A 25,903-nucleotide genomic window follows, 5' to 3' on the forward strand; every position below is an offset into this window, starting at 1 on the left:
CTACAGTCTCCACTCCACAGTCCACACATGTCTGACTTCTCCCATGACCCCCATCCCAGCGGTGCTCCCATTCTTGACTCCTCTCCAGACACCCTCAGAGACTGCGGACATGATGCAGGAGATGGTCAGAGACTGCAGACACAATACAAGAGCTCAATGCAGCTTCACCAGTGCCCATCAAATGCAGCTGCATCAGTGCCAATCAAATGCAGCCTCACTGTGCCCATCAATGCAGCCCCACTGTGCCCATGAATGCAGCCTCACTGTGCTCATCAAATGCAGCTTTACTCTGCCCGTGAATGCAGTCTCACTGTGCCCATCATTGCAGCCTCACTGTGCCCATCATTGCAGCCTTACTGTGCCCATCATTGCAGCCTCACTGTGCCCATCAATGCAGCCTCACTGTGCCCATCAATACAGCATCACCATGCCCATCAAATGCAGCTTTACTGTGCCGTGAATGCAGTCTCACTGTGCCTGTGAATGCAGTCTCACTGTGCCCATAAATGCAGCCTTCACCATGCCCACGAATGCAGCCTCACTGTGCCCATCATTGCAGCCCCTCCTGTGCCCCATGTCCCAGTCTGCAGTCCCTGTCTGTGGGAAGGTGTGTTGATGGTCGGTACGGTACCTTCCATGCCAACAGGATATCCATTATGGCCAGCAGCAGGCAGGGTCTGTTCTCCTTTTGGATGGGGACAGTGCTCCTTCCAGAGGATCTGTTTGCTGTGAGATGGAGTGGTCCCTGGCCACCTGCACCTTCAGCTGTCCTCATTTTCTGGCCCCAGTCAGCCTGTCCTCTGGTCCTGGGGAAGTGGAGAGCACTGGGTGGGAGCTGGAGAGAAGGAGGCGCAGAGAATACTTGTGGGGTTGGAGTAAACATGGGTTGGGGCAAAGAGCAGGGGGGAGTCGGGATCACAGGGATGGGGAGTGGAAAGCGCTCAGGGGGAACTTGATAGCATTGGGGGGCAAAAAGAACAGGGGTGGAGAGAACGGGAGGCAGAGAGCACTGGGGTGGCTGGAGAGCACTGAGGGGCTAAGAGTGTGGGGAGGTGAAAAGCACTGGGGGGAGCTTGAGAGCACTGGGGGGGGGCAGAAAGAATAGGGGTGGAGAGCACGGGTCTGGAGAGCACTGGGGGGTACAAAGAGCAGGGGGAGTGGAGAGCAATGGTGGAGCCTGAGAGCACCAGTAGGGGCCAGAAAGAACAGGGGTGGAAAGCACAGGGGACTGGAGAGCACTATGGGGGGCGGAGAGCACTGGCAGAGTTAGAGAGCACATGGGTGGGGGCAAAATGCAGGGGGGTGGAGAGTACAGGGGTGGGAGGTAGTGGAGAGTGCTGGGGAGAGCTTGAGAGCACTGGAGGGGGAGCCAAAAAGAACAGGGGTGGAGAGCAATGGGTGGAGCTTGAGAGCACCGGGGGGGCCAGAAAGCACAGTGGTGGGGAGCACGGGGGTCTGGAGAGCACTGTGGGGGGTGGAGAGCACTGGGTGGGGGCTGGAGAGTGATGGGGAGAGCTGGAGAGCACTGGGGGGAGAAAGAAGAGGGGTGGAGAGCACTGGGGGGAGTGGAGAGCACTGTGGGGGAGAGTGGAGAGCACTGGGGGGGGTGGAGAGCACTGGGATGGTGGCTAGAGAAGGATGGGGAGACCTGGAGAGCAGAGGGGCAGAAAGAACAGGGTTGGAGAGAACTGTGGGGGGGGGGCTGGAGAGTGTGGTGGGAGAGGAGAGCACTGGGGGGGAGCCAGGGAGCACAAGGAGAACTGGGGGGGCAGTTAAAGAAGTTGGATAGGAGGATCGGCAGGGGGGCTGCATATAGAGGAAATTAGTTTTCTATATTCCTCCATGCAGCCGCTGAATGCTTGATTCTCCTCCTCTCCCTCCAGCAAGCATTCAGCAGCTGCATGGAGAAATATAGAAAGCTCATTTCCTCTATATGCAGTCCCCCTGCCAATCCTCCTATCCAGGCACACAGGGCGGGCTGTATGGGCTGGCATCTCCTCTTGTGGATCACGGAGCTGGCTGGGTCTGTGTTCGTCGGCGGCCCTGTAACATGGTCCCGCCCCCCTAGACCGGCTCGTGTGATAGGCGGAACACTGATTCTATCTACTATCACACGAGCCGGTCTAGGGGGGCGGGACCGTGCTACAGTGCCGCAGCCGAACAAAGACCCGGCCAGCTCCATGACACACAGGAGCAGGAGAGAGGGGAGCACTGCAGTCGCAATTCAAAGTGGCCCCAGAGCAGGCGGCCTACTGGAAAATCTCCTGGTATCCCGAAAGGCCAGTCCGGCTGTGTCCAGAGGTGCAGGGTGCTGTGCAATGTAAAGGGTCCAGAGGTGCAGAGATTGTGTAATGCAAAAGGGTCCAGAGGTGCAGAGGGTTGTGTAATGCAAAGGGGTCCAGAGGTGCATTGTGCTGTGCAATGTAAAGGGGTCCAGAGGTGCAGGGTGATGTGCAATGTAAAGGGGTCCAGAGGTGCAGGGTGCTGTGCAATGTAAAGGGGTCCAGCGGTGCAGGGTGCTGTGCAATGTAAAGGGGTCTAGAGGTGCAGGGGGTTGTGTAATGTAAAGGGGTCCAGAGGTGCAGAGGGTTGTATAATGTAAAGGGGTCCAGAGCTGCAGGGTGGGAGGCTGTGCAATGTAAAGGAGTCCAGAAGTGCAGGGGTTTGTGAAATGTGAAGGGGTCCAGAGGTGCAGGGTGCTGTGTAATGTAAAGGTGTCCAGAGGTGCAGGGGGTTGTGTAATGTAAAGGGGTCCAGAGGTGCAGTGTGCTGTGTAATGTAAAGGGGTCTAGAGGTGCAGGGGGGCTGTATAATGTAAAGGGGTCCAGAACTGCAGTTTTGGAGAGGCGGTACAAAGTAGTGACAAAGAGATATTGGGGCATTCAAGGGGCACAGTGGGGTGTTTTTACATTTTAAAGTGGGGGGCAGATATAGGATCCGCCCCAATGCCAAATGCTCTAGGTACACCCCTGGGGCCCGGTGAGGATGAGGAATGTAAGTTTACCGTTAAGCCTCCTGGGCCCTGAGAGTCCAGCCGCATACAGCAGGAGGCAAGAGCAGAAAGCAGAATGGGCGGGGCAGAACGCTCGAGCGCGCCTGTGAAGGGACATCGTTTTGGGCACATGAGGAGGCTCTGAAGTCTGGACAGGAGGTAGCAAGGGTGCGGGACACTGTCATCTGTTTTGCACTGTTTTGCGATTTTTGTGAAGAAAATATTTGCTATATTTTTCATTAGGATAATTTCGGCCAGAAGAGAGGGAGAGCAATGCCAGGTTCAAGGGTGCAGATGTTCCTAAGATCTTAAGAATAAACTTGATCAAACTACCACTAGGGCCACTGTTCATCATTGCTGTCTTATTTCTCCCCCTATTTGTCTTGTATTTACACACAGAAATTGGTTAGAAGGCATGGAGGTCAGCAATGTGTGTCCTTCAGGGGCCTTCAGGGGCTGCATACAGTATACTGTATACTTTGTTGTTCCAAATTAATATAAGCTATTGCCTGGGTACTGTGCTACATGGGTGTGGTAATCTGTTGTTCAATAGCATTAGTTCATTTTTTTGTGTGGGGGGGGGGGAGGGCATACAACATTTTGCTATGGGGCCCTGTGGTTTCTAGTTATGCCCCTGGGTGCAGACCCAGGTCTGAAGTAGCTAGTTTTAGTTGTAAAGTGACCGTGTCTTGAAGAAGCAGAATGCGTCTCCTGTACGCAGAGGATGTCGCATTTAAGGTCTTGGGCTGACTTCCAAAGTGAATGTCTTTTTGCTGGGTGGTTAAGCCCATTTGCATTTAGGGACAGGACTGTAACTGTCCTTGCGGTGGTGTGAGGGTGACTCGAACGGTCATAAGCACTTACAGTTAGTTGCAGCAAGAGGTTGAGGTTCGTGGATTAGGAGGCAGGCAGTGTTTCCTTTGTATTTTCTGGTGGTCCTGGGTGTTGCTTGTGGTCACTTGAGGATAGTAGAGCCAGAGCTGCAAAATAACGAAGTTAACAAAAAAAAGAACTGAACAGTAACAAATTGAAATTTGTATGGTATTTGATGTGGGTGGTTTTACCACCGGTTAGGATGATAGGTGGAGTAGAGAATCTTGTGCTTCAACTAAACCACTTCAGGGGGTAATAAGAGTCAAGTGTTGATGGGGTCACTTAGTCAGAAAGTTGATAGCTGGGAAGAGGTTCAACTGTGCATTGATATGGGCCCAATAGAATTCAGAGTTGTGGTTCTGATCAGGTGGTATGCTTCCCTTGGGTGCGGCGAGATGAATAAGGTCCATGTTGCTCTAATGGTGGGTTGTAATGATTCCCCAAGTATGCAGTAGTTGCATGCCACTTTTAGGGGTGTTGATCATGTGTGGCGTACCGTTTCTTGTACATAGAAAGCAGGAGTAGATATGGCGCTGTCCTTGTAAAGTGAAATTTTGCGGTGGTGAACCCCTGTTTTGTGCTTAATGCAATTCCTTTATTTGTGTGTATCCTAAGAATTGTGTGTGTATAACGAAAAAATGAACAAAAAGTCCCAGTGTGTACTGGGGATAAATAATACCTTCTTAACAAAATGTGTTTCAAAATCAAATACGTGAATAAATGGAACAAAATTTGGAATATATAGGACCTAACTTTTGTATTTTAGGCTCCTAAAATCCAAAATTGCTTTATTGGTGTTGGAGTCTCTGGCAGTTGTGTGCCAATAAAGAAAGATATATATATATATATATATATATATATATATATATATATATATATATATATATATATATATATATATATATATATATATATATATATCTATCTATATATATATATATATATATATATATATATATATATATATATAGATAGATATATATATAGTCCTGTTCTAACTCCTGTGCATGATTTTGCCTAAACTAGGTGTAAGTTATTCAATTTAAGATACCGTGCTAGTTTCTTCAAATGAGACACCGCAATCTTATATTGCATATCATATATATAAAATTAACAAGGTGCAAATAGTGCTTAGAAAAGTGTTACATCAAAGTGACTTTTGCTGACATATAAAAAAGTGACTTATGTGCTAAAAAACAGTGCTTTTTTGGAAAAGAAAATTTCATTTGTTTCAAAAGTCTTTTTGCGTGGTTCCGAGGGATATTTCCTCTTTGGAAAACAAAATTATATGGGGAAATTTCTTGTCCAGGTGCTGGCTTGGTGATTGTGCCTCAACAGCGTGCTCTTATTATGTTTGCACTCACTGGATCCACTTCCCCCTGCAGGGGTAGGAGCAGTCACAGTGTCTGCCACTGTGCAGCAATTCAGGGTGTCACCGGTCTGTGCTTTTAAATGTTGCTTATCGGTTTACATAAAAGAGAGGAGGAATGCCCATAGTGTAAAACCGTATGTGGAAACTTTATTATAACTGATAAAATATTGTACTCACATTTACAAGGTAAGTTTAAGCATAAAAGAAAGAGTTAGTTCCGTCATGAACAGCCTGTGTTCGTCTAGCCGGAGGTGGCGCAAGACGTTCGTAAGTCCCGCCCTACGCATTTCATCATCAGACGTCTACGTTCCCTGTGGCATTCCCCGTGACGTCAGAGGGGGGCGGGGTCACCTATTACGTAACCCCGCCACATTCTGACATCACAGGGAATGCCATAGGGAAGTCCCCGTCAAGTCCCCGTGCGTCAGAGAGGGCGGGGTCACTGGGTGGCCCCGTCCACGTTATTTAAGAACCGTCAGAAGAGGAGAGGCCTCACACAGCGGGAGCCTCCCTCCATGTCATCATGGATGCGGAGCGGCCCGAGGAGAAGAAGGGAAGAAGACCCCTGCAGAGGAAGATGCCAAACGAGAACACCGGAGGAAGAACCAGAAGATGAAGAAGATGGAGGAAGAAACCGAAGGAAGATAGAAGAAAGAAGATAGAAGAAAGAAGAAGCATTTAAATAAAGGAATTGTCAAAAACTGTCTCTTGTCATTTTTAAAATTTTTGACAATTTTTTGTGAAATGGTAAGGGTACTTTTGTACCCCCTTACCATTTCACACAGGGGGGAGGTCCAGGATCTGGGGGTCCCCTTGTTAAAGGGGGCTTCCAGATTCCGATAAGCCCCCCGTCTGCAGACCCCCACAACCACCGGGCAAGGGTTGTGGGGATGAGGCCCTTGTCCCCATCAACATGGGGACAAGGTGTTTTGGGGGGCTACCCCAAAGCACCCTCCCAATGTTGAGGGCATGTGGCCTGGAACGGTTCAGGGGGGGGCGCTCTCTCATCCCCCCTCTTTTCCTGCGGCCTGCCAGTGCTCGGATAGGGGTCTGGTATGGATTTTTGGGGGACCCCACGCCATTTTTTTTTAAATTTTGGCACAGGGTTCCCCTTAAAATCCATACCAGACCTGAAGGGCCTGGTATGGAATTTAGGGGGACCCCCACGCCATTTTTTTTTTTAGTTCGGGGTTCCCCTGTGGGGAATTCCCATGCCGTTTTTATCATTTTATTTGTATTGTCGGACCGGAAATTCATTATAGCCGCGAGTAGTTTTAATTTACTTTTTTTCCTTTGAAATGTCATTTTGCTGTCAGACTGTTCTAAACACGAGAAACATGCGCCCCTTTACAGGCATACTATAGACACCCCCCAGGTACGAAATTTAAAGGAATATTACACTTTTATTGTTTCACTTTAAACATTATTAAAATCACTGCTCCCGAAAAAAACGGCCATTTTTAAAACTTTTTTTTGCATTGATCCATGTCCCCTGGGGCAGGACCCAGGTCCCCAAACACTTTTTATGACAATAACTTGCATATAAGCCTTTAAAATTAGCACTTTTGATTATTCATGTTCGTGTCCCATAGACTTTAACGGTGTTTGCGTGTTCAAACAAATTTTTTGCCTGTTCGCAAGTTCTGAATGCGAACCGAACAGGGGGGTGTTCGGCCCATCCCTATTGCTGGGTAGCGCCATTTAAATAGTATCTTGTGGTTGTGGAGACATTTAGTGACTGGATTAAGTTGCCTCCTTAATTGCAGGGTATATTTAGAAATAGGAAATGGAAATAGCAGAATATTCTCGTATGGCGCCGGGAGCCATGTACTGTTTCTGGCTGTTGTTAGGAGTTTCTCTTTTACATGGAAAAAGTGCACCCTCATTAACACATCTCTGGGGACGGAGGCTGCGAGTTGAGAGGGTTTAGCAATCCTGTGGATCCGATCGACTATTAGATCTCTTGGTGAGGCATCTGGGAGGATTGTATGCATGAGCTCTTTGGCATATTTGGGGAGATCAGGAGGCAAGATGGATTCAGGAATTCCTCTCAATTTAATATTATTCCTTATGGATCTGTCCTCTAAATCTGCCAATTTGGCCCTTACCCAGGATTGCTCTTCTTTTATTTTGTCATATGTGTCAATGAAATCAATGAAAGTTGTGGTACATTCCTCCATGTTGTTCTCTATGTGTGCCACTCTCTCATCTAGTACATGCATGTCTGTGGATATCTTGGTGAACAGGGATGATGTATCAGACTGTCCCTTACTATGTGATTAGCCTGATTTTAACTGTCACAATGTGAGTTGCCATTTGGCTTTTCATCACAATAAATCTGTTAACATACTACACTCAGATTTTGCACTGCTGTTATTCTTTTCTCTTTGCCTAGAGATACTTCAGTCTCTTCAGAGGTGCTGCATCTGGTGCATTGAGATCAGTGGAAAGTTACCCTGAACACTCCAATTGGACTCTATGAACTTTATGCTGTTCTGCATAGATCTTTATGTACATACAGGGCCGCCATCAGGGAGGTACAGCCCATACACTTGTAAAGGACCCCAGCATCTGCAGGGGCCCAGACAGCTTGCAGGGATGTGAGAAGGCAGGGGCTCCGAGGATGCTCCTGTATGTGTGTGAGTCGGCAGGCTGCTGCTCTGTCATTGAGCTGACATTGGGCTCTTTGCTGCCACCTCTGGCCATTTACTGCATGTGCACCCCTCTGCATGTGGAAACAAGAGCTGGGACTAGGACCACCTTACAAGTTAGGGCTATTGCATAGCTCCCAACTGTCCCTGATTTTGAGGGACTGTCCCTGATTTGGAGCAATGTCTTTCTGTCCCTCATTCCTCCTCATTTGTCCCTCATTTTGGTCTGATCTATATAGTTGTATATAAAATGCACTTTTTATCTTTCAAAAAGTGTTTCCCAGTGCTAAACCTTTCATCCAAATTCTAAATTGCTGCATTTGTAAATTTTAAAAGCCAATATAAATGAATAGTAGTGGTAAAAAATGTTTTGGTTAATTCTCCTTTAAGGGGTTGTGTCAGGGGGCGTGTCCTATGCCTACATACTTTTCCTAGTAGGTGTCCCTCATTCCCATCTCAAAATGTTGGGAAGTATGCTAATGTGCAGGGGGAAGTGGCTGTGTGTGTGTGACTGTGTACATGCCTGTGTGTGTACATTTCTCTGTGTGTACATTTCTCTGTGTGTACATGTCTCTGTGTGTACATGCCTGTGTGTGTACATGTCTCTATGTGTGTACATGTCTTGTGTGTGTGTGTACTTGCCTGTGAGTGTGTTCATGTCTCTGTGTGTATACATGCCTGTGTGCGTGTATGCCTGTGTGTGTACATGTCTTGTGTGTGTGTGTATGTGCATGTCACATATACACATGTGAGTGGTGCTGGGAGCGTACAGGTGTGCGGGGGGCTGAGAGTGTACAGGTGTGCGGGGGGCTGAGAGTGTACAGGTGTGGGGGGCTGAGAGCATACAGGTGTGAGGGGTGCTGAGAATGTACAGGTGTGAGGGGGTCTGAGAGCGTACAGGTGTGAGGAGGCTCAGGTGTGAGGGGGGCTGAGGCACTGAAGGATTTGGTGGGATGGCTAGTGGGCAGAATTGGTGGGATGGGCAGTGGGTGGGACCCTGGGGAATGTTGGTAGTCAGGCTCGGGGGGCCCAGGCCTAAAGCTGTGTAAGGGGCCCCACAATTTCTGATGGCTGCTCTGTGTACACACAACACTTATTGCACCATATACCCCATTACTACTGTGCTGGGAACCCAAACAGCAACATTACATTTCTAAAGGAAAAAAAGTCATTTAAAAGTACTTGCAGCTATAATGAGTTGTCGGTCCCGACTCCCGACAATACACATAAAAGTTAATTGATAAAAACGGCATGGGATTCCCCCACAGGGGAACCCTGAACCAATTATTTTTTTTAAAATGCGTGGGGGTCCCCCCAAATTCCATACCAGGCCCTTCAGGTCTGGTATGGATTTTAAGGGGAACCCCGCGCCAAAATAAAAAAAAAAAATGTTGTGGGGTCCCACCAAAAATCCATACCAGACCCCTATCCGAGTGCGCAACCTGGCAGGCCGCAGGAAAAGAGGGGGGGATGAGAGAGCGCCCCCCCTCCTGAACCGTATCAGGCCACATACCCCTAACATTGGGAGGGTGTTGCTGGGGAGAAGCGGGTGCTTCTCATGGAGGCGGATCTTTAAAAAAAAAAAATTGGGTCCGTCGGCAGAGCAAGAGAAGAAGATGAATGGACTTCGTGGGACATTTTAATTTTTTTATTTTTTAATAAAGGACTTGTCCCCAAGCTGTGTCTTGTGTTTTTTTTTTTTTAACATTTCCACACTTTTTTTGTGAAATGGTAGGGGTACAATGTATGTTACCATTTTAAACAGGGGGAACTGCGGGGTCCCCTTGTTAAAGGGGGCTTCCAGATTCCGATAAGCCCCCCGCCCGCAGACCCCCACAACCATCGGGCAAGGGTTGTGGGGATGAGGCCCTAGTCCCCATCAACATGGGGACAAGGTGCTTTGGGGGGCTACCCCAAAGCACCCTCCCCATGTTGAGGGCATTTTGCCTGGTACGGTTCAGGAGGGGGGGCGCTCTCTTGTCCCCCCCTCTTTTCCTGCCACCTGCCAGGTTGCCTGTTCGGATAAGGGTCTACTATGGATTTTTGGGGGGACCCCATGCCATTTTTTTTACTTTGGCGTGGGGTTCCCCTTAAAATCTATACCAGACCTAAAGGGTCTGGTATGGATTTTGAGGGGGACCCCAACACCATTTAAAAAAAAAAAAAAATTGGCTCGAGGTTCCCCTAATATCAATACCAGACCTGAAGGGCCTGGTATGGAATTTGGAGGGACCCCCAAGCAATTTTTTTTTTTTTAGTTTTGGTTCGGGGATCCCCTTAATATTCATACCAGACCCAAAGGGGCTGGTAATGGACTGGGGGGATCCCATGCCATTTTTTTCAATGACTTTTATCTGTATTGTTGGACCCGACAATTCATTATAGCCGCAAGTACTTTTAAATGGCATTTTTTCCTTTAGAAATGTCATTTTTTGCAGGGACTGTTCTAAACACAGGAAACATGCGCCACTTTACAGGCATACTATAGACACCCCCCAGGTATGAAATTTAAAGGAATATTTTTCTTTTATTGTTTCACTTCAAGCATTATTAAAATCACCGAAAAAATGGCCGTTTTTAAAACTTTTTTTTGCATTGATACATGTCCCCTGAGGAAGGACCCAGGTCCCCAAAAACTTTTTATGACAATACCATGCATATAAGCCTTTATAATTAGCACTTTTTATTTCTCCCCCATAGACTTTTAAAGGTTGTTCTACGGCTTTCGAATTTGCCGCAAACACCTCAAATTGTTCGCTATTCTGCGAACAAGTGAACACCCGATGTTTGAGTCAAACTTACATTCGACTCGAACATCGTGCTCATCCCTACTGCCTAGGGCACCCGGCCACTGGTGTTCCTACTCTTTTCTCTCTGCAGCAAGCAACTAAGTCTCAGCAACAGTACATAGTGCACATAGTGTCAGGGTGCAGCGGCGGTGGAGGACTGTGTTTTTGTCCCGACTGAATGAATGGAAGCAAGCAAATGTGGGCGCTGGTGAGGCTGCATTGATGGGTGCTGGTGAGGCTGCATTTATGGGTGCTGGTGAGGCTGCATTTTATGGGCTCTTCATTAAAAAGGTGAGGTATACATGGACAGGGCAAAGGGGGTGGAGTAAGGGGTAGGGCAAAGGGGGCGGTAAACTGAGGTTTCGCCTAGGAAAAAATCATTGCACCAGCCCTGATGCTAGGACAAGGTCCTTTAGCACCCACCCCATGGACTGAGAACATCCTCAACACCATAGGTTGAAGGTCCTGCCTTTTTTTGCACCCCTCTCCTGTTGAAGTGCCCAAGGCAGCCACCTTTTGTGTCACCCCCTCGCACTGGCTTATATGACCAGGGAAGGAAAATAGAGAACATCTTATAGTGGGGATACCTGTAAAAATCTGTATTTCACATAATTTTTTGGGAGATTTCCTGTTGTGTTTTTCTTTAAACGTATTTCCATTAGAACAGCCTTTCTCAACCTTTGTAACCTAAAGTAACTCTTGAAATAACATTTTAGTTTAATGGAACCCTTGTTAATAATCAATATAGCTCACAGTATATTAGTGTGATGGTCAGTGGGAATACTGCTTCTTACAGATTGCAGACATTGGAAAGAATCCCCCTTGTATATAGCTAAAAAAGATAATTGGTGCCAGAAGTTGTTTCATGCTCAAGGATCCCCTAGCAACCTCTGGCAGAACCCTAGGGTTAAGAAAGACCGCATTAGAATATTGAACACATTTCAGTGGCGTGGCTATGGGGGGTGCCCACCCGGGTGTCACCCGCCAGAGGGGTGACACCATCACGTACAGGGGTGTAGACAAAGGGCGGTCAGGAGGGTTCAAACCCCTCCAATGTGACCATCCACCGTGCCACAGTCTGTCTCCTCCATGCACTGATACGCACTGCAGTGAGAGAGCATACCTTCTACTTTGCCAGCTGTCCTGCAGCTATGTCCTTGGATCTGAGCTGTGGGGACAGCAGCAGTGATGACTACCAACATCCCTTGTGCCCAGAATATGCCAAGCATGCAGTAAGATGCCAGGCATTGGAACAACATCTGCATTCCAGCGCACAGCAATGAAATGAACACTGTACTGTGGGAGGAGATATCTCTGCTTACAGTACAAGCAAAGTTTCAGCCTGGAGGGAGAGAGAGCAGCACGGGAACCTCTGTTCAGGTAAGTGATTAACAATTGGGCAGTGGAGGAGGCTAGGATTGAATGGCATTTCAATTTAACCCCCCCTCCCCCATGACCACCAAGGCTGGCGGGAGGTGGTTTAACTTTCATTGTATGACCACAAATGCAGATGAGGAGGTTGGTGGGTTAAGATGGCAATGCCTTGATCAGCAATGCAGGATGGGGATGGGAAATAAGCAAGTTTAAACTTTGAGTTCTGTTATTTGTATATGATATTGCTATTCAAATATGCTAGTTGCTTGGTAGTTAACAGCACTACTATTGAACATTATATGCACTGTTATATGGGGGAAAAAAATATTGGGGGGGGGGGGACAACACCAGGCGACACCAAGCCTAGTGACGCCACTGACAATTTCACCAAACTATGGCATGGTTGTATTATGCTGTATTTATCTTTGTAATTTAACAGCATGGAGATGTTTTTTCATATATAGGGGGGGAGTTTGAAAACTACAGTGTGTGGGTTTGGTTATGGTGTTTTTTTTTTTTTTTATTATTCTGTTTAATTAGTTTCCTATTTCATATTTATACAGGTGAGAAGAGAGACAGCCCTGTGTGCAATTCTGGTAAGAGAACTGGAAATGTATTCATTGAGATATATAGGGTTATGTGCTTAGGAGGCAGATCAGTGCCCAGGCTGGCCAATCCTTCCCCTCAGAAGGGATCATGTGACCAGATGCCTAGGCATTAAGGGCAAATCCACATTATGACACTGTGGGGACGATTTACTAAAACTTCAGTTTGTTCAATTAAAGGGGTTTTAAAGGTTCATATTTTATTTTCTAATTAGGTTCCTTTAAGCTAGTGCATTGTTGGTTCACTTACCGTTTCCTTCGATTTCCCTTCTAAATGTATTTTTTCTTTGTCTGAATTTCTCACTTCCTGTTCCTCCTCTGTCAGCTTGCCCCCATCATCCGAGCCGTTCTGGCTGGGGGTTAGTCAGCGAGCTCGCCCCTCCCTTGGGACTACATCCCTGCGAGGAGACGCTGTGTACGTTCACAGGCCTTGTTATTGTACTTAATGACCATCTAAGCTGCACAGCCTCGCCTTAACTCCACCCCCTTATTTGCTGCATTTTTTCCAATCATTTTTTCCAATAGTTACTAGTATTTGTTTATTTATGTTATGGGCGTGCTGGGGAGGAGGGAATGGGCTTGTTAAATGGGCGGCATGTGCTCATCCAAGCCAGGTATTGAAACGAGAGCTAGGCTCATTCTCGTTATGTGACAGGGTGAAAAAGCGGCAATGCCGCTAAGCCTCAAGGGAATTGTAGTTCCTTTGATGCCGTGACGTAGCTTTAGTGAACGCGCTCCAATACCTGGAAGTTGAGGAGAGAATCAAGAGAGGGAACCAGGAAGTGGAGAAACAGCATGATTATTTAACAGGTAACTAAATATTTTAAGCATAAATAACAACTATATTCACTATGGCTAAAAACTTTTTACTTTTACAACCCCTTTAAGCTTTGACAAAAGAAAAAAAAAAAAACTGGAAGCCGACCGGACTTTCGACGCACTTTTGACGGACTTCCGATGGACTTTTTAACGAACGGACTTGCCTACACACGATCACACAAAAGTCCGACGGATTCATATGTGATGACGTACAACCGGACTAAGATAAGGAAGTTGATAGCCAGTAGCCAATAGCTGCCCTAGCGTCGGTTTTTGTCCGTCGGACTAGTATACAGACGAGCGGATTTCTAGGTCTGGCGGAGTTACGACGTAAAGATTTGAAGCATGTTCCAAATCTAAAGTCTGTCAGATTTGTGACTGGAAAAGTCTGCTAAAGGTCCGGTGAAGCCCACACACGATCGGACTGTTCGCTGGATTTGGTCCGTCGGCGTTCGCCGGACAAGTCCGGGCGAAAAGTCCAACCGTGTGTACGCTGCATAAGACTTGCTGAGCTATACATCCAAAAACTCTGCATGTTGCACTTTTCTTTCCCCACACATTTATATACAATATGAGAACATACTAGAGATGAATGTATTATTATCATGATCATTGTTACAGCAAGCAGAGAGGTGTAAACAAGCTACAGTATAAGGGGAAGGAATAGAACAGAAGTTGCAAAAAGCAAAAACTTCTAGGAAATACATTTCCTTTTTTTTGTTTTTTTTACTTTTTTGTTCTGAAATACATTTGGTTGAAACAAAATAGTATCAGAAAATCACCAGAAAAAGCAAATACTGTGCACAAATGGGGAGAAGGATTCACTTCCCTCTCAGAAGTGTTCTATATGAACTTTGCATATGGAAATAGCTCAGTGTTCTCTGTACAGCACTGCGGAATATGTCAGAGCTATATAAATGTATAATAATAATAATAGCGTGTGATTGTGGGGGGACATTAGAGTGTAAATTTTGTTTATTAAAAAAAAAAAAACATACAAACATATATCTTATTAATAAAAAATGTAAAGAGAACATGCACCAAATGCATTGGAAGATGCCCCCTTGGACTTTGATGGCAGAAGTAAAGTATAAGTAATCAAGGAAAATAAAAAAAGGCACAAAAGTGCCACTGAATACAAAAAATGGTAGAAAATATATAAATATTATATCACATATAGACACAATGCTTTAAAATGTATTGCAATAATGCATCAATGAATAACCATAAACAAGAAATAATTAGTACATATTGACCCAAACTAATAGTCAAGAAGATCACTGAATTCTCTAGACACATAAACCCGACATGTTTCGGAAATTATTTGTGCAATGGTATGCATATTCCTTCTTCAGGGGTAGTTATAGAGTGGGTAATTATGTTCTTGTCTGCAACATAAATATAGGTATATGGTAACGTTTTCATGACAACATCCAATAGGTATCAATACTGTCAACAACCTTATATAAAAGGTACCAAATCATAAGACCAAAAAGTACTTACATATCACAGATTCACTGCAAGTTTAGCAAAAGATGCTGGACAATACAAAAGATTATTCATGCTGGCTGTAGACATCCACACACTGGCACAATTAGATTGATAGAGGTGTGCATCTACAGCCCAATAGTCAACACGTGTTCACAAAAGACGCCTGACAATCGCCATGGCAACTGGTTGTGCACTGTGGAGAAAATGGCAGGGGAAGGGGGGGCGAGTTCCTTTTTATGGCAGAAATGCATGTATGCACAAGATAAGTTTGTACATAAGCAGTAAAAGAGGTACCATAAATAGCTGATCCAGGATTGAGTTCAGCAAGTTTTTTTTTTTTTTTTTTTCATTATTTTTATTGAGTTCACGATGAAAAAGAGGTTTTACAAAACAGCGCCATACGGGCATACCCTGGCACAAAGTACATAACAGTAAAAGAATAGGAATAATAACCTTGTATATCATTGCATTGTTTTGGGGAGTGAGAAGTTAAAAAACTTTAGAACAAGAATTTAGAATTTAGAACAAGCATACATATAGACAGAGACAGAGAATAGTGCTGTGAGGAGAGAGTTATCGAATAGGGGACAGCTAAACTACTGAAGACACTTGGTAGATCTGTTGTGGTTATGAGAGGTTTGGATATTATGGCTACCTCCTAAAAACTTTATGCAGGTACTTGAATATAGGGGTTGGTGAAGTGAAAGAGCTAAGTGGGGAATGGTGGGAAGCTAGACTGGTTAGAGAGTTTGGTAAAAGCTTGATAATTTGTCTAAAGATAGTAATTGGGACATGTGAGTCCATAATGTTTTTTTTTTCTAACACAAGGGTGCGCTTCTGCGATCAGCGATCCACTTTTCCCATGATTTGGTAAAGCAGGGTGTAGAAGTTTGCTTTGGCAAATGAATATTCCATCAGGAAATGGGAGTTGAGTATTCGAATGGCGTCTTTTACAAGGGGTGGGTGAATTGACTTCCACTTTCTTGCAATTGCCAACCGGGCTGCTATTAGGATGTATGTTACCAGCGTTTGCAAGTGTCTAGGCCAGGAGGGAATTGACAAACCCAGAAGTAAGTCTAGTGGGGACATTGAGATGGTTATGTCACACAATGAATAGATTCGTTTCTTTACTTTTTCCCAGAAATTTTTGATGGGTGGGCAATCCCGCCAGATGTGAGATAGGGATCCAATTTTGTCGCAACCTCTCCAACATTTAGGAGAAGTGGAGGGGTAAATCCTCGCCAATCTTTTCGGGGTAAAATACCATCTATGGAAGAGTTTCTGTAAGGATTCCCAATGAGTAATGCAGTGAGATAGACGTAGGAGAGTTATGAGAGCCTTCAGCCAAAGGTCCTTCGAAGGTGGCTGAGCTATGTAGGATGACCAGTATTGGATGGCTGAGGATAGTAGATCCGAGGTTGGTATAGGGAGCAGCTTGTAAGAAAGGAAGATTCCTTTCACTTTATTCATTGGTGTTATAAAATTTGAGCAGAACCTGTGAAAGATAATCTGTTTTCGACCAGCAAAGTTTAGAAAGAAGGGATTATCTGGAGGTGAATAAAAAAAGAATTAGGGGATAGACCAAAGTGATGTTGCTGGTGGGAGAAGGGGTGCAGGCCCGAGGGGGAAAAAAGCATACCTATATTGGAAATACTGGCATTTATCCATTCTGTAAGTCCGGTGTCAGAAGGGCTATTGCTTCAATGGGTAGTGTTGATAGGGTATCCAGTGATATGCCTAAGTTAATTTGCGAGATTGCAGCCCATACCCTTAGTGAGGCGGTGATGGTGCCCAATATGTAGTGCTTTGGTTTAAAATTAATCCAGGTAGCGGCCAAAACATGTTTAGGTTTTGCAAGGAGTACGGTAGCTTCTATTTGCTTCCATGTGGTTTGGTGTTGATCCGACCACCATGCTTTTAGTTGATCAAGGATTGTTGCGCGGTAATGTGCTTGAATGTCTGGAGCACCTAGGCCTCCCTGTTGGACTGGGTTCAAGAGTATGGTCTTCTTGACTCTAGGGCATTTTTGTTGCCATATAAAGCTGTTAATAATTTCTTGAAGTTTTCTTATTTGATTTTGTACCAATGGAAGAGTAATTGTATGGAATAGGTATAATATATGTGGAAGTAGATACATTTTGGCCTGAGCAATCCTTCCAGTCCATGAGGCAGGAATATGGCTCAAGTCTTTTGCTAGCTGCATGAGCCTGCCCACGAGATCTTCCAAATTAGTCCTAAGTAAGATTTGGTTGGGTACCGTTAATTGGATTCCTAGATAAGGTAAGAAGGAGTTGGGGGCCCAAGCGAAGGGGAAATTGCTGAAGATAGATTGAGTAGTTGGATGGTCTAGTCCCAGGTTGAGCATGAGGGATTTACTATGATTAAGCTTGTAGAGGGTTATTGAGCTAAATGAGTCTAAGATGTCTTGAACTGCAGGGAGGGAAACCTTGGGATTTGTCAGGGCAATAATGACATCAACGGCGTAGAGGCCAATTTTGTGGTTGGTATTTCCAATTGTTATTCCTGATATCAACGGTTCCGATCTAATGGCCTGTGCTAACGGTTCCATTACTATGGCAAATATTAAGGGGGACAAGGGGCAACCTTGTCTGGTGCCATTGGTGATTTTAAATGGGGTAGATACACCACCAGAAGTCCATACGCGGGCAGAAGGTTGAGTATATAAACTTAGTATTGCTGATAGGAAGGTACCTGATATTCCAAACTTACGGAGGACTGCTTCCATGTAGGGCCAGTAGACTCTATTGAATGCCTTCTCTGCATCCAAAGATAGGAAGATAGAAAGAGTTTGGTTATGTTCCACCCATAGTATTAGGTTGATAAACTGCCTGGTGCCATCGGAGGCCTGCCTGCCTGGTACGAAGCCAACTTGGTCTGGGTGTACAAGTAGGGGGATAACTGTTGCAAGGCGTTGCAAGGCGTTGTGCTAGAAGTTTAGCATAACGCTTAGTGTGCGTATTTAGGAGGGATATTGGTCTGTAGTTAGTGGGGTTATCTGTTGCTTTTCCTGGTTTAGGAATGGTAACCACCAACGCATCTAGGGACTCCTTGGGGATGTTGCCTGTGCTGGTGAACTGGTTATAAGTCTTGCAAAGATGAGGGACTAGCAGTTCGGCAAAGCGTTTATAGTACTCATTAGGGAATCCATCAGGACCCGGGCCTTGTGTAGAGGTAGTTGTTTGATGAGTTTATGAATTTCCGTGAGCGAAAAAAAGGCTCTCCAAGAAGATCGAGTTGTTTTGGGGAAACAGAGGGCAGGGAAATGGAGGATAAAAATTTTAAGCTGTTTGACTGGGGGGAGGGGGGATTGGTTCAGTTTCTGTGAGATTGTAGAGTTTGGTATAGAAGTTGCTAAATTCATTTGCGATATCTAAGGGATTAGTTATGCATTTGTTTTGAGAGTTTGTAAGAAATGCAATTTTTTTTATTAGAAAGTTGTCTTTTAAACTGTTTAGCCATAAAGGCACCTGGTTTATTGGCCACAATATAGGTTTGTATTTTGAGCCGCTTAATGTAATAATAAAAGTTCTTTCTAAGATGCTCACTGAGCTGGTATCTAAGGAGTTTTAGTTCTGAGTAAATAGTCTCGGAAGGGGATTTTTTATTGGTTGTTTCTAGAGTACGGATTCGGTTCAGTAGGGACTCTGTGATGGAAGAGTGATTTTTTTTTGGATCAGGCGCCAAGTTTTATAAACAGACCTTGTAGGCAGGCTTTGTGGGCGTTCCAAGTAATAGCATGATCGGTTACAGAGTTGACATAATTTTGGAAATAAGTCTCAATCTTGGATTTTATTTGAGTCTCAAGTGTGGGATTGTTAAGGAGGGAAGTATTTAGTCTCCAAATTGTGTGTCTGGGAGTTTGGGAAAAAGAGGCTAATTTGATTGTGACCGGTGCGTGGTCAGACCAGGAAATTGTTCCTATACTGGATTCAGTGATGGATTGAAGTAGATATTTATCTGTGATGAAAAGATCAATCCGAGAGTAAGACTGATGTGAGGGAGAGAAAAAGGTGTAGTCTCTTTCCACATCATGTAGGCACCTCCATGAGTCATATAGGTCTTCTCTTTTGAGTAGGGCAGATAATATAGAGGGCCTACGCCTAATAATGTTAGAGGTATCTAGGTCTGGATCGACAACATCATTAAAATCTGCACAAATTATTAAGGGTGAGGATCTGTAAGGTTCTAGTTTGGCAAAGAGGGATGTGTAGAATTTTTTCTAGGCTGTATTAGGAGCATATCTATTAACTATGGTGAGGGGGCGGTTATTAATTATGGCGGAGAGGATTAGATATCTGCCATCCTCATCAGATTCACTGTGGTGTAATAAGAAGTTTACTGCAGCGCTTATGGCGATCATCACACCTCTTTTTTTTTTAAGGGCATTTGCAAAGAAACAATGAGGGTATTTTTTATGGATACATGAGGGTTGTTTGAGTTTCGAGAAGTAAGTCTCTTGTACGCAGAGAATATCTGTATGTTGGGCTAGGGCTTCTTTCCAGAGTAAATTTTGTTTAAAAGGTGAATTTAGGCCTTTGACATTTAAAGAGGTGAGTGTAAGGGTCATAGTAGCAGGAGTACTGAGGGGAAGTGAGCGAAGAGAAAGAGACTACACCTTTCGTCGGTATTTAACAGATATCAAATAAATCAATGTAGTGGTTGCCAAGGGTAGATGTTTGTAACACAGAGTATACTTTCCAAGGTATATGAAAAAAAAATAAAAGTTATTCAATAGTAACAGGTAATGAACAATGCTTGAGTAAACTGTACAAGCAACAGGTAACACAAACTAGTGTGCTTAGCACACTTTAACCTGAGGGGTGGAAAGGAGAAGAGAGTTAGGCCTTGTCCAGGCTGGATTCAGGTAGCTGGGGGAGCTGGGGTGGCTACAATTTAGTGTTTACCGGCTGATTTGGGTGCCACATTTCTGGAGTCAGGTGACGTGCGAGGGGGACTGTTTTGTCCAGTGTCACCAGAGGCAACAGGAAGGAGACCCCAATTTGTTAGCTTTTTGTATCCATCCTTTGGCGTAAGGATTGGGACCATTTGGTGTTGGTGCGAGACCAGCAATTTAGTTGGGAAGCCCCATCTGTAAATAATTTTTTTCTGTTGGAGGATAGATGTGATGGTGCTGAAAGTTCTGCGCATTTCCATCGTGGCAGGAGATAAATCAGTGAAGAGCTTGATATTAGTGTAAGGAGCTGGTAGAGGTTTGGTTGTTCTAGCGGCAGAGATAATTTGCTCCTTAACATGAAAGAAATAAATCCAGGCCAAAACATCTCTGGGGATATCATCTGAAAGCTGTGATGGCTTTGCGATTTTATGGGCCCTGTCTATTAGTGCTTCACGAACATTGATGCGGGGGAGCAAAGGAGTGATGAGTTGCTGCAGATAGGAAGTTATTTTGTTCGGTTTAATTGACTCCGGGATACCTCTGAATTTAATATTATTGTGCCTGGAGTGGTCTTCTAAATCTGCAAGCTTCATTTTAATGTGGTGAATTTCTTCTGTATGATGATCATGTGCATCTAACATTTCATTATGTGCTTTAGAATAGTCCTGCAGGTTTTCTTCTAAAGCATCTGTTCTCTCCTCTAGGCAATCTATTCTGTCGTATATTTGGGACATAGAGATTTGCAGTTCTCTGTGTAAATCTTGTTGCAGAGTGAGAAGCATGGATTTCAGCGTTGCTTCTGTGACAGTGTTGTCTGTGACAGGAATAGCTGCTAGAGAGGGAGCTTGTTGACTGCCATGTGTGCCTGCCACCACAGAGGACCAAAGCTGCTTTTTGGCCTGGGCTTCCTTGTTAGGGGAGTGAACAGGGGAGGTAGCCAGTCTCTTATCCCTATCTGGCTGCTGCCCAGCTATGGCGTCCTCTGGGGGAGGGAGAGTATCCATGCTGTCTCTCCTATTGATCGCTGGAAGGTCCCCTGGCTGGTGCAGTGGCAGCATGGAGGTATCAGACGAGTTGTCTGTGCTGGTATCCCTTGTGTTGCTGGGGTCGGCGCCATCTTGGGGATTCTGCATGGCCACGTGTAGAAGTCTGTCAGACGGCGTGGAGCAGGTGGGTTGTACTGCCGCCTAGACATGCCCTGGGGTGTCCCCGAGTACTCTCTGCTTTGTTAGGCTAAGAAGAAGGGAGGATTAGTCGCAGTGAGTTGCTGCAATCCAGGCCATGGAGCAGGACCTCGGGCTTTAGGCGTCCATCTCGATCCACAGCAGGCCACGCCCCCCGAGTTCAGCAAGTTTAAAAGTTAGAGTCTTTACCTTCGGAGAGTAAGAGCGTGGGAGATGTGGACACCAAGTCAGCTGCCCGCATACTGACCAAACCATGTGGACATCAGCAATTATCCATTCAACTGTGCTTGGTGTCAGCCAATCAGAACTGCGCCTGCGGGGGGGCGTGACCGGATGAGGGTGTGGATGGAGTGTGGAGTGGAGCGAGTAGCGTGTTGAGAGTCTCCCTACCTCACCGTCTACCTGCCGATATCGGAGTGTCGAAGCATATGGCCGGCTGCTACCACTAGGCAGCCTGGTACTTGGGGCTCGGAGTGGTCGATGCGAGGTGGGCAGGCGAGGAAGTGTCCCTAGACGGAGAAGCCGGCGCCTGTTACCTGAACAAGCTAATTGCATTGAGGTACCCTCACTGGAGCCGCGGTAGCTATTGCGCCTACGTGCCCGGGAACTAGTGGAGCGGCTTTCAGCGTGCCGCTACGGAGCGGTGAGAGAGGAGGAGAGGTGGACGGGTGACTGTGGAACTGAGGACCTGCGGTGAACCTATGCTAAACTGACTGTGATACATTGTGGAGGTTGGTAAGGGGCTGGACGCTGGGTCCTGGGATCCCGGGGACCGGAGCAGGTGAGCGGGACTTGGAAACAGGGTTTAAACCCTGTCAACTTACTACAGCTCATTGTGCTTGGCTAAAGGACAGTATGTTGTGATCCTGTGGCCCTATACTACAACAGGGGGACGGAGGAGTGAACGGGCACCCGTGGCATATCTGACTAGTGTACTAAATATCCAAACTGTTGAATATGAACACCGGCCGACTGGGGATTGCAGGGTTGTAGATAGATCCTTGCATTAAAAGGACAGTACTTGCTTGTGTAATCCCGGCCAACCCTTTTCCTATTCCCTGGCTCCCCTCTTACTCTATTTGTTTTCCCCTAGTGGTATTGTGTATCTGGGTATATAAAGCTAACAATGGCAATGTCAAGGAGGAGAGGGGAGGAGCCAGTTAATATGGAGAATTTGGGGCCCCAGTCATTGCGGTCAGCAAAGGAGAAGGGGAACCAGGCGGCAGCAGCAGCAGCAAAACTGGAGAGGTTTGCACATACCCCTGAACAGACCCCCACCAAAAACGGGCAAGTACCGCAACTTAAGACCACCGGGGATAGGAAAAGTCAGGGACAGGCATCATCAACCCCAGCTGGAGCAGGGCATAAAAACCCGAATGTTAATAAAGGCACAGGGGCAGGGGAAAAAGCTCATTTACCACTACCAACTACCGTCTCCGTTACAGAGGTAGAACCTACCCTGAGGGAAGTATTACAAGCGATTAATTCCTGTAAGGCATCAGTGGAGGGGTTAAGCTGCCAAATTAAAGAGGTTAAAGATGAACTGTTATTAATAAAGCAGGAGTTGCAAAAGGCAGTAGACAGGATAACTGGCTTAGAGGGAAGAGTGAGCCAAATGGAGGATGATGTTTTTCCCCTACAGCAAGATGTTAAAGCCATGAAGGAGCAACTGGGTAGAATTAATGAAAAAATGGATGAAATGGAAAACCGCCTGAGAAGGGACAATATAAGAATAGTGGGTCTCCCAGAGAGATGTGAGGGGCATAGTCCTATTGCCTTTTTGGAAGGATGGCTTACAGAAATATTTGGAAGAGATGCATTTTCTTCACAGTTTGCGATTGAGAGAGTCCACCAGGTCCCCTTCAGGGCTCCGCTGCCTGGAGGGTGCCCCAGGTCCTTATTAATGAAATTTCTGAACCACTGTGACAAGATAATTTTATTACGTAGAGCCAGAGAGAAGGGGCTTATCCTCTACAACGGAGCAAAAGTTTCATTTTTCGCAGACTTTTCACCGGAGCTGCAGAGACGCAGGGAAGGTTTTGTGGAGATCAAACGCACCCTACAAAAATTTGAAGTCAAGTATGCTTTATTGTACCCAGCTAGGCTACGGGTAGAGGCAATTGGGGAGGTTCTTTTTTTCGATTCCCCGGTAGGAGTAACACGCTGGTATGAAGAAAACAAACAAAGACTGAAACTCAAAGAACGGAGCCCAGAGAGTTAGGGTACCCGATAAGAAGACACGGACTGTGGGAAGCAATATGGACTTGGTATAGAGAGGAAGAGGGATGGTGTATGGTAGAGTAGGAATGGGGGAGGAGGAGGATATCACATTTAAAATTTGGCACATGTGGATACTATTGGTGGAGGGAGGGGGGGAATGTTAGGAAGGGGTATTTTGAAAGGAATATATGAGGTGGTCACGAATAAAGCCCCAGGGGCAAACCTGGTAAGGTGGAGGAGGGGGGGGGGAGGGATGGGGGGGATTGGTGGGGGGGAGGGGGAGGGGGGGTGGGTGGTGGAGAGGAAGGGGGGTTGCAAATTTATGTCAAAGAGGAATTAAAATGCACTTAGCACTTGGGGGGGGGGTAGTTAGGGAAAAGGGGGGGGATGTAGGATTAAGCACATGTGTGGTAAATACAAACACTATGAATAGGAACATGGAAAAAAAAAAGGGGGACACTTAGAATGTTCACTAGAAAGGAAAATAATAGTAAGGAAGCCCTATGGGCCTTAAAGCACAGAGGGTAACTAAGGGAACTCTTTCTCTTCTTTCTTTTTCTTATTAACAGAGGGGTCTCATTTTAGCTACCCTACGGGTTTTTTGGGAGTTATAATGGGTAAGGAGGTGTTATTTTTTGGCACAAGGCAAAATACCAAGTTTAAGGCGCCCATTGTCTTTGGTTTTCTAGGGGCCAATTCTTGCCTGTCGCTTGTTTGATGCAGTCTAAGGTTCTTAAAATAGGCTCCTGGAACGTACGGGGGATGGGGAACCCAAATAAGAGGGCCGCCATTTTTTCGCTGCTGGAGATAAGGGGGGTGGGTTTGGTCTGCCTACAGGAGACACACTTGACAAAGGATACGATGAAATGTCTCCCAAGTAGGAGGCTTCAGGCCCAATACCACTCGGTTTACTCCTCCTACTCTAGGGGGGTGAGTATATTGGTAACAAGAAGTATGATGTTCTCCTGTAGGCAGACCAGGATAGATAGTTTGGGTCGTTATGTTTTTTTTATACTGTTCTATTGAAAATAGAATGTATGTCATTGCTAACATCTATATCCCCCCACCTTTTAAATTGGAAGTGTTGTACAGCCTAATGGAGTTTATGTTGGATAAAACAGACACCCCGGTGATAGTGTTAGGGGATTTTAATGAGGTATTGAATAGAGAGCTGGACAGATCTCCACCGAGAGTCCAAGCAAACAGTGTAGCAGGGGGCCGGTTGGGTCAATTCCTAGAGGAGGCAGGCCTGTTGGATATTTGGAGGGCCCGGAACCCTGGAGTAAGGCAATACTCCTGCTTCTCTGCCTCCCACTCCACCTTCTCCAGGATTGATATGACCCTGGGGAACGCGGAGGCAGTACCAATAATAAAGGATGTAGTATACTTCCCGAGAGGGGTCTCGGATCACTCCCTGATGTGGGTATAGGGGACAGGGAGGCTAGAGGGTTTTGGAAGTTAAGCCCATATTGGTTGGAGTTAATGGGGGAACCAGAGAGGATAATAAAAAAGTTAGAAGATTTTCTAAAATTCAATGAAGGTTCAACTACAGCAGGTGTACAATGGGACACATTGAAGGCATTCCTTAGGGGCATTCTGATTCAGGGGGTGGCAGGAGTCAAGAGGAGGGCAAGGGAGTGGGAGGAAGGAATCAGGAGGGAACTGGAGTTGGCAGAGAAGCAATTTATAGAGGGTCCTACACCAGAGAAGCAGAAACTGTGGGAGGATAAACAGGAGGCCTATAGAACAGCAGTCCTGAAGAGGGGTGAAAATAAGCAACTTTTCCAGAAACAACGGACCTTTTGATGAAGGAGAAAGTGTGGGACGTATGTTGGCCTACTTGGTAAAAACCAACTCCTCCTCCTCGACGATCCCGGCAATTAGGACTCCAAATGGTGAGATATCCTCTCAGAGTCTAGAAATTACGGACACATTTGAGAAGTATTATGAAAACCTGTATAGGTCGCAGGGGATTGTTGGGGAGGAGGACATGGAAAACTTTTTTAAGGATATACGGGTCCCCATGGTTACTGAAGAGGATAGAGAGGGTATAGATGCGCCAATTACACTAGCTGAATTACAACAAGCTGTAAATGGAATGGCAAACCAAAAATCTCCGGGGCCGGATGGTCTTCCGGTGGAGACTTACAAGCAATACGGGAAGATCCTCCTGCCAGAATTGCTGAAAACACTGAACTGGGCTCTACAGGGAGGGTGTTTGCCTGTCTCTATGACCGAAACAAATATTATCTTGCTTCATAAAGAAGGGGGTGACCCGCTGGAACCGTCGGCATACAGGCCAATATCTCTGTTGTGTACAGATGCCAAGATCCTGTCCCCTGTCCCCCCTGCTTTTTGCCCTCACCATGGAGCCATTAGCAATTCATATTAGGTCCAGCTCAAAGATTGAGGGGTTCGTAAGAAGAATAGGAGAGGAGAGGATTGCCCTGTATGCCGACGATGTCCTATTGTTTCTTGGAGATATGGGAGGCTCTCTTAGGCAGGTAATGGATATAATGGAGAGGTTCGGCAATGTGTCAGGACTGGTGGTGAACTGGAGGAAGTCTGCACTATTGCCATTAGACACCCTTAATGGTCCGGTCTTGTCGGGAACTCCA

The 25,903-nt window shown here is 45.9% G+C and overlaps 1 protein-coding gene across 2 annotated transcripts in view; it reads left to right on the forward strand.

The window, feature by feature from the left end:
• Positions 1-25,903, forward strand: part of LOC141126757 (ecto-ADP-ribosyltransferase 5-like) — a 125,884-nt gene that overhangs the window by 51,493 nt on the left and 48,488 nt on the right. For both annotated transcript variants that reach the window (XM_073612734.1, XM_073612733.1), the window contains exon 4: positions 12,615-12,647. In XM_073612734.1, coding sequence (XP_073468835.1) covers positions 12,615-12,647 — 33 coding nt within the window. The remainder of the gene's footprint in view (positions 1-12,614; positions 12,648-25,903) is intronic.

Source organism: Aquarana catesbeiana, linkage group LG02, assembly GCF_042186555.1.
Source record: "Aquarana catesbeiana isolate 2022-GZ linkage group LG02, ASM4218655v1, whole genome shotgun sequence".
Classification (NCBI taxonomy): domain Eukaryota; kingdom Metazoa; phylum Chordata; class Amphibia; order Anura; family Ranidae; genus Aquarana; species Aquarana catesbeiana.